At 39.1% G+C, this 14,628-nt stretch overlaps 3 protein-coding genes across 8 annotated transcripts; 2 read left to right on the top strand and 1 right to left on the bottom strand.

Annotated features, from left to right (window-relative positions):
* The first annotated feature begins 45 nt into the window (after window positions 1–45).
* Window positions 46–7,698, top strand: usp30 (ubiquitin specific peptidase 30). 3 transcript variants are annotated; one of them, XM_029439309.1, is made up of 13 exons: window positions 46–196; window positions 2,042–2,151; window positions 2,243–2,416; window positions 2,516–2,619; window positions 2,741–2,839; window positions 3,594–3,639; window positions 3,724–3,818; window positions 3,905–3,964; window positions 4,056–4,142; window positions 4,308–4,388; window positions 4,588–4,810; window positions 4,897–5,008; window positions 6,064–7,698. In XM_029439309.1, the coding sequence occupies exons 1-13, from the start codon at window positions 126–128 to the stop codon at window positions 6,401–6,403; spliced, it is 1,602 nt and encodes a 533-aa protein (XP_029295169.1). In that variant the 5' UTR covers window positions 46–125; the 3' UTR covers window positions 6,404–7,698. The 3 variants fall into 3 exon arrangements, with proteins under 3 accessions (XP_029295169.1, XP_029295171.1, XP_029295170.1); XM_029439311.1 differs by having other exon boundaries at window positions 52–196; window positions 6,151–7,698; XM_029439310.1 differs by lacking the exon at window positions 46–196 and adding an exon at window positions 218–464.
* Window positions 7,697–11,948, bottom strand: alkbh2 (alkB homolog 2, alpha-ketoglutarate dependent dioxygenase). 3 transcript variants are annotated; one of them, XM_029439315.1, is made up of 4 exons: window positions 11,823–11,948; window positions 9,351–9,662; window positions 9,071–9,269; window positions 7,697–8,988 (listed from the first exon to the last, which is right to left on the bottom strand). In XM_029439315.1, exons 2-4 carry the CDS (start codon window positions 9,604–9,606, stop codon window positions 8,679–8,681), a joined length of 765 nt encoding a protein of 254 aa, XP_029295175.1. In that variant the 5' UTR covers window positions 9,607–9,662; window positions 11,823–11,948; the 3' UTR covers window positions 7,697–8,678. The 3 variants fall into 3 exon arrangements, with proteins under 3 accessions (XP_029295175.1, XP_029295173.1, XP_029295172.1); XM_029439313.1 differs by lacking the exon at window positions 11,823–11,948 and adding an exon at window positions 10,830–10,959; XM_029439312.1 differs by lacking the exon at window positions 11,823–11,948 and adding an exon at window positions 10,464–10,514.
* Window positions 10,182–14,002, top strand: unga (uracil DNA glycosylase a). Of its 2 annotated transcripts, XM_029439317.1 has the most exons (8): window positions 10,182–10,238; window positions 11,497–11,544; window positions 11,861–12,022; window positions 12,096–12,191; window positions 12,888–12,985; window positions 13,104–13,192; window positions 13,306–13,484; window positions 13,583–14,002. In XM_029439317.1, exons 2-8 carry the CDS (start codon window positions 11,512–11,514, stop codon window positions 13,721–13,723), a joined length of 798 nt encoding a protein of 265 aa, XP_029295177.1. In that variant the 5' UTR covers window positions 10,182–10,238; window positions 11,497–11,511; the 3' UTR covers window positions 13,724–14,002. The 2 variants fall into 2 exon arrangements, with proteins under 2 accessions (XP_029295177.1, XP_029295176.1); XM_029439316.1 differs by lacking the exon at window positions 10,182–10,238 and having other exon boundaries at window positions 11,377–11,544.
* Window positions 14,003–14,628: the final 626 nt, after the last annotated feature.

Below are 14,628 nucleotides of genomic sequence, written 5' to 3'. Positions count from 1 at the left end.
AAATGTGGTTAACAAACATTGTGGTAGTCGGACTGTTAACTGTGAACACATCAGTACGCTCTCCAGTGTGTCCGTCCTGAAACCAAACATGCCACCACATACGGGAGTTCCGCAATGAAAGCAGGATGTTGTGGTACAGACCAGAAAGCTCTGATAAGCTTGTTGGGAAGTTATTTGGCTGTGGACCCATAGTCAGGTAAAACCTCTCCGCTGGCAAACATCAGCTAAAGCTTATTTTTAGTGAACGGGGTCAGGAGTAAAGCAGGTCATGACGCCGCCGTACGTTGGACCCAAAGTGTAACATGCGCAGACACTGAGTCCAGTTTAAGGTTTCAATTATACACAACCTGCTGACGTAGAAACGCAGTAATGAGAAATGTTACCTATATTTCAAGATAGCCGCTTGGATATTTTTCAATGGAGGCGACATAATAGCCGAAGGCAGCCTAACTTCAGGGTTGTCGGTAAGTTAGCCTAAACGCTAAAGCTAGCACTTCTACTGTATGCTAACGGTAGTGTTAGCTGGTTCGTAGTTACATGGTGAAATATTGGTGGTAACTAACTGAATAATGTCGCACAGAGACTGAAAAAGAATTGAACTAATACAATAAATACTATTTCAAGCTTTCTAATTATGTCACAGCAGAGGAGGCAGTTGGAACAGGCTTTGTTTAGAAGTTGCGTCATGTTTGTTTTTGTTTTTTTTACCACAGAAACTGTCGAAGATTAACGTTAATGGTTCACATTATATTCAAATCTGGACAACGTGTTAAACATTTATATGAATACTATCTACTTAGTGGCCTATATTTTCAAGATTCAGACAGTTTATCAGGCTGTCGCATTTTATGTCAACTTTTTTTATTTTATAATAAATAATAATAATAATAATAATAATAATAATAATAATAATAATAAGATTTATTTGTATAGCGCCTTTCATACAAGAATTGCAGCCCAAAGTGCTTCACAGCAAAAACATAAAAATTTGTACAAAATTATAGAGAGCATTTACAGTACAATAATCACAATGTTGATGTAAATGTGAAATAGCATTAAAAATAACATTAAAAATAGAATTAAATAACAGAATAAAAATAGTAAATAACATTATAAATAGTATTAAATAGCAGAATAAAAATAGTAAAAGTTTATATAGTTTTTCAACTTTATTTTTAGGAGAGAGAGTATGATTATTCTATATACAATGTTTTTTATTCATAAAGACATTTTCTAAATCTCTACCTAAGATTTGACCCTTTCTCCTGGAACAGAATTCTCTACTTGCACACCTTTTTCCCTGAAACCTCTGAATATGTTTATATCTGTGTATCGATGTTTGCCTGTTTTATTTTTATTAACATTTTTTATTCTATGCTATCACTTCTATCTGTTCTATATGTGATGCTATTGTTTCTTGAAAACGGTGTTGGTGTTTTAAAAAAAGGGGATAGGCTGAAGAAGAAAAGCCTAAAAGCTGTTTACAATTCTAAAAGCTTCACTGAGAAAGACACTGTTGATTAAATCAATCATTCAATTGATCAATTCAATCAACAGCAAAGAAACACAAAACGCAAGATAACAATACAATGCCACTAAAACACAACATATATACTTTCCAATGTGTTAGGTATATTGAGCTGAATCTAATGCAACAGCCCTGCAACAAATCCTACTTTCATGAAAGTTATAATGTTCAGTTTTTGTTGAAACTGTTTTAGAGATGTGATGACTTAAGTTTATGATCATTTTGGAGGTTGTGCTATTGTGAAGTTGAATTGTATTGCATTATATTTAGGAGTATCTGACATTTCCAAAAATGACAATAGCGTTCAATTATATCACCAAGATACAGGTGTTGGGCACTGTGAATATACAAAAATGCATTACAGCGTCAGTATTGTTATCAAGAGAAGTGATGTATGAAAGTGTATATTTACCTGATACCATCATGCCTTACTCCTATTGTTGTTGCCTGTTTCTTTTTTATACCCAATCAGTCATCAAATTGTGCTTAATTTACATAATGTTGTCTTTTCAGAAACAAAATGATAAAAAACTGGGGTGTCATTGGTGGTATAGCTGCTGCAGTTGTAGCTGGAGTATATGTTCTGTGGGGCCCAATTACAGATAGAAAGAAGAGAAAGAGAGGTAAGAGTCAGTATGACAATTTGATACTCAGATTATATGCAAGGCACTGGTTGTAAAGCAGTAATTTAGAATGACTCTTGTTTTCTTTCAGGTATGGTTCCTGGTTTGTTGAACTTAGGCAACACCTGTTTCCTGAACTCTTTGCTTCAGGGTTTGGCAGCATGTCCGTCCTTCATCAAGTGGCTGGAGAAGTTTTCAGGATCGCCTACAATCCGGTCCTGCAAAGACAACCAGCTGGCCACGACACTGCTTCAGCTTCTCAATGGTATATAAAACCTGTAAAAAACAAAAGTCACTAAAGCATAGTGGACATGCAGTTCGTTCATCTTTTTGACAAGGATGATGTCTGTTTCTGCACTGATAGGTCTGTCCAGCGACGAGCCTGGGGAAGAAGATGTACTCGATGCCGGGTGTCTCCTGGATGTTCTCAGACTGTATCGGTGGCACATCAGTTCATTTGAAGAGCAGGTTAGTCAATAGTGCTGTTGAATGGTATTTAAATAAATAATTTCTATACATAATGTTTGGTGCCGTGTTTTATTTAAGTCTGTTAACTGTTGTCTGTCTGTGTTGCTTTATCTTCTCTCAGGATGCACATGAACTTTTTCATGTCCTTACATCTTCTTTGGAGGAGGAGCAGGATCGTCAACCAAAAGTCGCTCCCTTGTTTGACATGCAGTCACTCGAGGCAAGTTATCATCTCCCCACGTGCATTGTTGCTAAAATAGTACAAAAATATCTCTTGCATTTGGCATGCTCTGCGGCAGCTATTCTCAACCAGTGGGCTTCAGAGCGCCATCTCGTGGGCCGTGGAGATACTGCCAAAAGGTTAAATTAATTTGGTCATTTATAAAGCTAGTTATTTTTATATATACATATGCTCAAGAATTCACATACATTTGAATTTAAACATGTCATTTCAATGACCAGTTATGTTTGAATATCGCCACGCCAATCCTGACGTATCATCAGGCAGAGACAAACATGCTTCAGCTCGCCAACATTCCCCTGGATGCAGTGACACAAAAAGGGATGTAGGAAACAATCCTGCACAAGTAAAAGCTCCAAAATGAGTGGAGATATACAACATTTATTTTGGTCATTACGGCTGACAATGGCATAACACATATTTACAGCCCAGTTTATTTTTCTCCTTTGTTTTGTGATATTATCTTTTTTTGTCATTCATTTGGGAAGGTAGAAGTAAGCCTTAAGTTGCCAAAATTTGAGAATCAGTTCAGGTAATCACTTTAGAGCATGTGTAGTCTGGAGGGACGCACCATTTTTACCCAAACTCTGCCCCATACACCATTTATAAAAAATAAAAAAAATAAATAAAAAAAATCTCAGTATGTGAACTGTCGCGGTGTTGTTGAAGTGTCAAAAATAACAAAACTGTTACTGCACTCCCAGTTATTCTTTATGTATGTGTTTTATACCAGAGCATCCCTGATCAAGATGAGAAAACTATGACCTGCAGAAGTCGAGGTAAAGAGGCAAAGAAATGATGTAGCCGAGAATATCAAACCACAAATGAATTGATTTCATCTGTATTCATTTTTCCTTTTGCAGCCCCTCTTCATCCAATACCAAGTCCTTGGAAGTCTCAGCATCCTTTTCATGGTCGTTTAACAAGCAATATGTCATGCAAGCGCTGCGAACAACAAGTGAGTTTGTTTTGGGGGTTTTTTCGCCACAGAAGTGACTTTTACTTCTTTGAGGTGATCTATACCTCTGCCTTGTTTCTGTTTAGAGTCCTGTGCGATATGACTCATTTGAGAGCCTCTCCCTGTCCATCCCTTTACCTCAGTGGGTAAGCAAAAAATGTCGGGAACACATTAATATTAAAAGTTCTTATAGTATCACAACTTAATAAAGCATTTTGTTGTTCCGTTTGTCCTCAGGGTCGACCTATCTCTCTAGATCAGTGTCTTCAGTACTTCATCTCCTCAGAAAGCATCAAAGAAGTGGAGTGTGAGAACTGCACCAAGGTACATTTACTGCAGTATCTGGCCTGCCTAATTCTGGCAATCACTTTGATAAATATGTAATTCATTTAAGACCATGGACACGAAACCCTTGTGACAAAGCTAGCATAAAGTTACTTCCATTTGCAATCGAATTACAAATTCTGTTTTGGGATCATTTCCCCTCAGCTTCAACAAGGGACCACAGTAAATGGGCAAGATCTGGTGAGCCAGAGGACAACTTTTGTTAAACAGCTAAAGCTGGGAAAGGTAATGCATTTATATTTATCATATTATACTATTAGTTGGACAATATGTACCATGTATGTGTCCAATTTAGGGAGAGACATGTCACGGTAACATGTTGGGTAGATCTAAACTTCCCCTGTATTTCTAAGTGAAAGATGTTTTAAAGTTTTTTTGTACTGGTTTGTCCCTTCACTGTCTAATGTTTTCCTCCCTCTGCTAGCTCCCCCAGTGTCTCTGCATCCATTTACAAAGACTGACGTGGTCCAGTGAAGGAACTCCCATCAAAAGACAGGAGCATGTGCAGTTCACAGAGTATCTCTCGATTGACCGCTACAAACACTATGCTTCCACACACAGAAGCCAGCGGATCAAATGTGCCCTGAACCCCATAAAGGCAGAACATTCCGATGATTCCACGGGAACGCCCTCCGCTAATGGCACTGGTGTGTTTAGTGAACTCTGTAAAATCATTCTGCTTCACATTCAGTTTGTTTTGGTCATGGTGCATTTGTTGTGTTTTGTTTTCTAGAAGCTGAGCATCGTAACAACAACAACAAACCTTTTTCCAACGGAACATGTTCGTCTAGACTTCTTCAGTCTCCTGGTGTGAACCCACAGCTCGGCCTCACATATGACTTCAGGTAACCTTAATGTCCAGATGCAACAATACAAGGAACTCGTGCATATTAAGCTTTTCAGTGGTAGTAATCAAAGCCCTCCAGTGGAGTTCAGAGACTTGGCCACTATGCCAAGGATTACTGAAGGTTTTCTGCTGGCTCGTGGCGGCCCAACAGCTTACGAGACACTTTGGCACCCATCTGTATATGACAGGGGTCGGCAACCTTTACTATCTAAAGAGCCATTTGGCCCCTCTTCCACCAAATAAGATTTGTCTGGAGCCGCGAAACATATTTGATAACACAGCTTATAGATTTAATAGATAGTTATACTATATTTGTTGCATTTATGAAATTTCCGAATTACAATAAAAGAAACTGTTGCTATTTTCACCTGTTTTAACGAAGGAAAACACCAAATACAGAGGCATGTTTAGACACAGAACTATGCAGGCTATTTGAGTCCTCCCCATATTTGTTGAATAAAATAAAATGAATATAATATAAAAATACACAAAACAATAAAAAATACAATATAAATATGAAATTAATAAAGAAAGTATCCCACTTTGAAATAAAAACAATGTATAGCAGCAGCCTAATATCTTAAAAAGAGTAAACATAAAACATAGGGTTTTTCATCCACATGGAGGTGGTGATCATTTCTTTGGCTTTTAAACAATTCACAACAGCCTCACAAATGTCCCACAAAATGTCTTTCAACATTTTCTGTTGTTTGCTCATTTCTCGCCACATATGAAGCACACAGGTGAGCCAGCATCGTTGACAGGGAAAGCAAATGTATCTGTCCGCGCAAAATTAAGCAATTTTCCTCCAAAACTTCTCTGTTTTTGGTTTTATCCATGGTTAGCACACCGAGTTAGGCGAGGGTCTGCAACTCAAGATAAGGCACCGCGCCCGTAGAATGTGACGCATTTTTTTGTTGACGAAATATTTTAAAATGTATTTTATTTCAGTGTCACAGTATCACCTCGAACTCCAAGATAAGAGACGTTCCCTTTGAAAGATTGTCTACTGTGCAACAACAAATACATGTTCCATGTTTTCTTTTGTCAAAGCTACAGGAGCCACTACAGCGGGGTTAAAGAGCCACAGGTTGCAGACCCCTGGTATATGACATCTGATCATGGTGTCTTTCTTTCCAGATCTACAGAGTACCTTTTCCAGCTCACGGCTGTGCTGGTTCACCACGGTGACATGCACTCGGGACATTTCGTCACGTACCGCCGAAGCCCTCCCTCACCACGCACATCTTCACCCATCAGCTCCCAGTGGCTTTGGGTGTCAGACGACTCGGTACGAAAAGCAAGCCTGCACGAGGTGCTGTCTTCCAACGCCTACATGCTCTTCTACGAGAGAGTACAAAGACTGAACCTCGCGCTGCGCTCGGAGGAGTAGCACCTCACGACCTGACTGACTTCTGCCTTTCCAGTCAAACTGTCACAGCTGTATGTGCCAGTTACAAAGCGGTTACCAACAGGTGGATTATGACTTTGTGACAATGAGACCAGAGAGGGAAGCCATCCTAGAGTTACTGTAGAGATCATTGTGCATCATGGATCACAGCAGCATTGCAACAGTGGAAAATAATAAAACAAGATCTACAATATTCAGGCAATAGGCTATTTTATTTAATAAGGTATATATCAAAAAGAAAATACTGACACACACACACACACACACACAGACAGGGTGCATAATTGTTTTTTTTGTCCACCTGCAAATGGACTAGTGAATGTCCACATCTAACCAGCCACTTAATGAATTACCTTTTTTTGTTTTCTTTTGTTTAAAATAGCAAATCTATCATATTTTACTATCAACCCTGGTTTTGATATTAAATCCATGAGTGCACACTTTGCCTGCTGCTCTGATCCAGAGTAGGAGGCTCTCAATCCCAAAGATTATGGACCTGCAGGATTTTTTGTCAAATATTTTTGATCATGCAAACTACTTTTGCTTGTGTAAAAACTTCTGTCATGCAAGATGTGGCTTCTATGGGACAAAAAAACAGCCTCTTAAATTAAAACTAACTCTGGCATTTTTACGATGCTGTAGTTTTTCCTGTTGTTTTGTCCGCTGCCTGTACATTACAGACGCGGAAGTAGCTGATTAGGAGTTCTTGGTGATGTTACTTAAAAGTTGTTGCATATTATGATGTCAAATAGGTAGAATTTTCCCTAACTCTGGTTCTCTATCGTCTAATCTGCCTAATCATTCCCAGCAGTGTATGTAAAACTATTGGGATTAATGTTTCAATGGACATTGTTCATAAGCAGTTGAATTTGATATTTTTCTATGTTTCCAATAATCCTTACACTGTCATGATTTGCAGAGTTGAGGTTAAAGTGCCATGTTGTCTTTAATGCTCGAGAGTGTTTACACATGAAGCCATGTGCGCTACAACTGATGCATCAGAGCCACTGGGCTTGGTGTTCAACAGATTATTAATAATTATATGCTCTCAGATAATAAAGCCACAGTATGACTGCAAGTTATCCTGAATATTTGTAATTCTTTGTAGCTGCCATTTTGCTCCTTCCAAACCAACTAAGTCAAATCGAGAAATGGCAAAACCCCTCATTAATGTTTGCGATTTGCACTAATGTATATTCATGTGAGATTGTGTGTATTTGTGTGAATCTGTAAAGGTGATTGTTTTCAGGTATTAAAAAAAAAATAAAGCAAAGATGCACTTGGAGTTTTATTTTATACAGAAATTGCTGCATTATATAATATAATTATTTGCTACTTTTGAGCAAATGGAGATTGTGAGACATGACGAAGATCAGCCCCCACTGTCTGAAGTGTCCTTGATCCAAACACTGAATCTACCAGATCGAAGAATTGTCTATTACACTTTATTTGGATAGTCCGCCTACAAATAATTAAGAGTATTTGTAACATTTAAACAGCTTATTAGTTGAGACTCAACGGTTTCTCTTTGTAGATTTTTGATTTAATATCTATGGAGTGTATATATATGACAATTCATGAATATATAATATTCACAGAACATTTTAGTTGAATTTGAACTAGTCACCCAACCTATGCTCATTTGTAAAACAAAGGTTGAGTTCAAGTATATGTAGTTATGTTCATGAATGAACATATAGTCTGTAGATAATCAGGTAAACACCTACAGACAAAAGCAAGAACGGTTGAATTGTTGAATCTCAACCAATAATCTGTTCAAATGTTACAAATACTTATTACAAATGCTACATATTTATTGGTTGGACTTTCCAAATACAGTGTTTTCCAAATCCCCCTGTAAGCTGGCAAAGCATGCTGCCCTCACGAACATCTTTTAAACTAATGTTTTCTCTATAGAGATAAGAAGGTACATTTTTCATAAGAATAAATAAAATACATAATTTAAAAGGGGTTCTTAGTGCCAAATGCAGAGACTGACAAAATAATATTTTGGTTTACCAATTACAGATAACTAGCAGCTGCCAAGGACGGATTAATAGGTCAGCAGGCCTTCCAATACATTTAAAACCCATCCACAGCTGAGTCTGACCAATATCAGTGCACATTTATTTACAAATGTGTGCATCTCCTTTCAATATGACATGTTCATTTTCAATCGACATACAGTATCCCATTGCTCCTTCAATGTTCCTTTCTTCAGGCCTCTTGACCCATTAGTGTGATAATCCCCGCTTGGTCATTTCTTTCTGTAAAGTAGGATGCGTCGAAAGGTGAGGTTGATCCGAGGCAGGGGAATCTTCTTGCGAACAGGAAGGCTGTGGTACCAGAAAGTGTTGGTCGGTGAGTTCATGAGGAGGAGGCTTCCATGAGCGAGCTCTAGCTTTACGGGTTCGATCTGTCGGCGTCTCTGTTTTCCCCGAGCGTCTCTGTGCCGGAAGATAAAGTCTCGTGGCGCTCCCAGAGAGACAGAGGCGATTGGACAGAGGGGGTCCAGCTCCTTCTCATCATCCCGATGCTCGCCCATGTGATCCTGCCCATCTTTGTACCTGGCGGTGAGAAGAACACTTTCAGCGGGGGAGACAAATATCCAACTGTGATCTTTCCAATTTGTATTCAGGAATTTCTCACCTGTTGACCAGAACAAAGTTAAATGTTTGTCCAGTTGTTTTCGTGACAACATCCCGGATATATTCTAAGGTTGGAGTCCACGGGTTGGCTAAACGTGTCACTCCAGAATAAGTGTAGGTGAGACCTGCATCTCCATATGTGGCCTGCTTTCTCGGTATATCGTGCACCTTCCCAAACACCTGGACCTGTGCTTCTTCCCCTGGAACAAAAACAACCACACTCGTTCACTTACACTGCAACTTCTAGTCATAACGTTAAAGAAAATGTGTTGATGATGTACCTGTCGAGTACACCACCTCCTCCTCCAGTTGTTTAAAAAGGTGGTCTGCTTCTTCTTTGGAGAACAGCAGAGCATAATCACAGTCTAATCGCTCTGCCTCTATTTTCTGCCAGGGAACAGGATGAGAGAACTCATCTTCCTCATCTTCCTCATCTTCCTCCTGCTTCCTCCTCTCATCACTCTCCAGTTTCAGCTTCTTCTTCTGTGGACTTCTGGCATCATTAATGAAGGCGCGGTTATTCACAAACTTTTCCATTTCCAGTAACCTGTTGTCTGTTACACTGGGGAGCTCAATTTTAGGATTTTTAAGACCTGGATGATGCAAAGAAGAATGAAACATTACTGATTATGAGTTTTATATACATTTATGAGAAAAAAAGCATCTTCATCGTGGGTCTGCATTAAGTGTACTGGTTTATTATACTACCCTCCAAAACATTGAGTTGGCATATCTTATATGTTGTTGAATTCAGCACATTGTATTTAAATATAGGACTGCAACTAACAATTATTTGAATCATCAATTAATCGTTTTGTCTATAAAATGTTATAGTAAACATGCCCATCACAATTAACTCAAGGCTACAGATTAAAACAGTTCAAAATGTAAAAATGTTTATGTTACTATCATATAAAACAACATATAGCTCAGATCCTCACATTTATCAACATGGAACCAAAGTATTTCGGGCATTTTGCCTTGAAACATTATTTATAGCCGACATAATCATAACGCATACACGTGTGCAAACACGTGACAAAACTGTGTGACGTATGCGTGCGACTCCATGTTGGATGATATACACATCAACAATGGCGTCTAAAGCGAACAACAACAGCAATACACCTCCGACTTCTTCAAAGTACTCTCTGAAGTCCTCTACAAAGGCAAGATTCAGAGGAAAAGTCCACATTTGCGGCCCGTAAACGCTAAAGCTGTCGGATTATAGATTATTATTATTATTATTATATTATATTATTATTATATAGACCGGATATTGTGAACTATCTTGTGCTACAAACGTCGTGGGCAACCAACGCACAAATGAAGGCATACAAGAGTTTAGATGCTTATAATGTCTTTGTTTCTGGCTGGGTTGGTAGTCTTCTTACCAAACCACTGAAAGATGACAGGGTGCTCGTCCATGCCCGTGTACATCACTCTCAAAGAGCTCGAGATACACCGCTCAAGCCGTGGTTTGTGAGTGAGGAGAGCGGCGATGTTATCCTCGCACACTGTGCTTGTATGGCTGGATTAAGTGAAGCATGTTCTCACATTGGTGCTTTGCTTTTCGCAAGTGAAGTAGGCTCAAGAATAAGCAAAACAAAAACATTCACAGAAGAAAATAGAAAATGGCTGCCATCATATTTACCAGTCAGCGATATGGAGAAGTAAGGTCTTACAGTGTCCGGGTATATCATATAAGCACACATGTTTAACGTAAACATTGCAAACATAGCTTTAGCATGAGCTCTTACCAGATATAAAGTGGACGCCACACACACACGGGTGAATTGTGCTTTTCCTCACGAGTTATGTTGCTAAACCACACCTTACTGCGTTCAGTAGACAGTAATGCATCCCTCTTCTGTGGATCGTTGTTTGTGATGATTTTAGGAAATCTAAAGAACCGTTTCTCTGGGTTACGAGTATTATTACCACAAGTATACACTGCGCACACGATTGGCATTTTCTTTCCATCTTAGACGTTTAATTACAAAGCGTTGCAGAAACTCCCACGTGAGCGGCCGCCGTCTTGGTTGTGTATATACATCCAACATGGCTGATTTACGGGTTGGGATGTACGCGTGACGTCACATGCACACGATCTATAGTTGCTTCTCTCAGATGAACTCTCGGTGTCTCGTGTACCTGCTACAAACTGTAGACAACACCAAACAGCAGTGTGTGTCTTGAACAGCGCTCAGCTCATTATCATAACTCTGATTCGTCACTTGTGTTGGCGCGAATACTTTATCCCATTGAAATAGTTTTCCGGGGAGCCCACCGCCGTTTAGCTTTTACATTTGCTATTAAGTTAAGTTATTCTTAGTTAGTTTACGGCAGCTTATCGCCGAGGTGTTTATCAACAAAATGATAGGACAAAAAACCATTAACTCCTTTTTTTCGCCCGTCTCGAAAAAGAGAATTTCCAAGGATATGACTGAAGCCGAGGAGGATGCCAAAGACCCCGTGAGTTTCACTTATATTACTTCAGTTTGTCAGCTAACAGTAGCCTCATGGCAAGCTTGTAATGGTAAAACATATTAAGATGTAAACATCACTTGTACTCGTAGTGTCAAACACAGGGATTTGTCGTTTCCCGCGACAACGTTTAGCGCAATTTAAGCCATGTTCACAAGCACAACTGTGTTGTTGGTGCACGCAGCTACGTCAGCACGGAAATATGTTTGTACTGCACTGTCGACGTTTTCTAAAGCCAGTCTTGCCTTCAGCTGCACGTGTCTTACCAGCTTTGTATTTTGTTCAATGCACTAAAATTGTGCAGAAAAAGCTGAAGTCATCGGCGGTGGCGCCAGAGGCTTCCGGTCCGTCTCCTGCGCCTCTGTCCCCGGGGCAGCTAGACACCATCGCTCGAACATTTCCAGGGTTTGGGGAAAGCTGGAGAGAGGGACTGTCGGAAGAATTTGGAAAGCCCTATTCTAAAAAAGTGAGAGAAAAAGTCTGCACATAGTGTATCTGTTGTTTTAAACTTTTTTAATAACTTCATATCTCTTCCACAGTTGATGGATTTTGTTTCTGAAGAGAGGAAACGCTTCACTGTGTACCCACCTGCTGAAGATGTCTTCACCTGGACCCAGATGTGTGACATCCAAGATGTAAATTTATCTGCACTGCCTCTTTCTCTGGCCTGTGACACTGTGCCCGACAGTTATCAACAAGTTTAAAGCATTTCATATTGAAATAAAAAAGCAAATACATTTTATTTATGTAAAACTATTTAAAATAGAGGTTGCAAAGTGCTTTATGGGATAAAGGATAAGGGATTTAAAGACACAGAGAAGACATATACAATCAAGGTTCAAACCACAAAATAGGAATTTATTCAATCAAAAAGTGCAGTTTTAAGATACGTTTTAAAGATTGGCACAGATTTAGCTTTAGATTTTGTTGTCAGCCTTCACCTTGGAGCAGCCAGAAATCTCTGCTCTGTGTGCCTGAGGCTCATTGTAGTGAGGACACAAGTCCTTAAATATAGATTGGGATCAAAAATAATCGTAAAATCTCTCAAGTGGGCTGTAATAACATTTGCATGACAGTATTGGGGCTAAAACAAAAATAATGACTGTTTTGTCTCATTTCAGTTGTACACAATTGCATCCTTTCTCTCATCACGCTAAAGCAGTATTACATTTTGTCCTGCTTCATAGTTTTTGTGACATACGTTGACTAACATAGTTTAGTGCCTCCCACTTGCTAAACCGTCAACAAGCCTGAGGACAAAAAACAAAATGGAAAATCAGAGTTAGTGGCACAGAATGTTGCGTTACTTTAAGATCTGTCTCTAATTCCAGGTCAAAGTGGTGATTCTTGGCCAGGATCCATATCATGGTCCTAACCAAGCCCATGGATTGTGCTTTAGTGTCAAAAGATCAGTGCGTCCTCCACCCAGGTTAAAACCTTTTCAGTATCTCTGCCTGTGAACTAGTTGGTTTTCAAATCACACAATGCAGTGCTATGCAGTCTTTTTTAAATGTATTTATCACACTGTTGATCCTTTTTATTTTTAGTTTGGAGAACATGTACAAAGAACTGGTGTCAGACATTGAAGGCTTCCAGCACCCTGGACACGGAGATTTGACTGGATGGTCCAAACAAGGTTTTTAAAAAAAAAATCAGTTTGTTGAAAGTTTACGCACAGTTGCACAACAAGAGAGTTGTTTGTCATTAACTGGCCTGTCTTCTTCTCCACCTGTGACCTCGCTCATCCAGGTGTGTTGTTGCTCAACGCTGTGTTGACCGTCCGAGCGCACCAGGCCAACTCCCACAAAGGCAAAGGCTGGGAGACCTTCACTGACGCTGTGGTGCAGTGGCTCAGCGACAACCTGGAAGGCCTTGTCTTCATGCTGTGGGGATCATATGCTCAGAAGAAAGGAGCTGCTATTAACAGGGTGGGTCTGCAGCGCTGTGGTTTTAAAACAAAGCTTTTTCTTTTAATGTTGTGTTGTGTTTTTATTATGTGCTTCTAAGTTTATGTTTATGTTTGTAGAAACGTCACCACGTCCTCCAGGCTGTGCATCCTTCTCCCTTGTCCGCTCATAAAGGATTTTTTGGGTGCAAGCATTTCTCAAAGGCCAACGAGCTGCTCAAGAAATCCGGAAAGTCTCCTGTAAACTGGAAGGCACTTTAAGTTGTTTTTCATGTTTTCTGACATGTATGATTAACTACAGAATATAACCCAGCCATAAGCTTTCACACTTTCCTGTTTTAGCAATATTATGTGCAAAGATTTCTTTATAAAAGAGTTCATGTTGGCAGTTCAAACCGTTATGTTTTGTGCTATACACTGAATTTTCCTAAATTACCTTTTCTTCGTCTGTTGTTTCAACCTTGTAAATCTGTATGTGGTTTTTTTTCTTTACAACTTTTTATTCAAATGTTTGCTCTATTAAAGTGGTTCCAAAAAGTGTATTTTGTATATTAATGTGTCTAAATTGCTCTGTGCAGTCAAATCTAAAATATGCCCACTTCCTGAAATTCACAAAAAACGGAAACAGATGCTGTCCATGTTCCACTGCAGAGTTTCCGTTTTTTGTGAATTTGAGCGATAACAGCTTTGAACAAAGATGTCCTGTTGACATTTTTACTTTGTAACTATAATAATGGCTGCATTCCATTTAGACGGCAGGGCCCTAGTAGTGCAAACACTGACTCACTGTCACAACTAAATAAAATTAATTGATTTTATGTTATTAGTTTGACTTTTCCAGTTCTGCTATAACAAGTCGAAATGTCTACCATGATAAAGGTCTGTAATTGCGTTGGAAGTGACCGTTATACCACCAAAAACAAATGTACTTTTGCATATGTGACTACACTTTCAGGAGTTAACTTTCCTGTAAAAGCTTAAAACAAGTAGATAAAGTTAAATTCACATTCAGTTAAATAAAAAATAAGTTACAGGGAAGGTTGGTGCCTTAGATAAAACTAAAACAAGTATGATTGTTGCATTGTGTACTTTCAGTGCCAATTTGCACAGAAGCAGTGTTGCCCATTGTAAAATAAGGTACTAATGTCAAACAGTAGGCCTATGTG

The sequence above is a fragment of the Cottoperca gobio genome, chromosome 9, assembly GCF_900634415.1.
Source record: "Cottoperca gobio chromosome 9, fCotGob3.1, whole genome shotgun sequence".
NCBI lineage: Eukaryota > Metazoa > Chordata > Actinopteri > Perciformes > Bovichtidae > Cottoperca > Cottoperca gobio.
The sequence above is the reverse complement of the archived record's forward strand: the minus strand, read 5'-3'. Positions and strand labels throughout refer to the sequence as shown.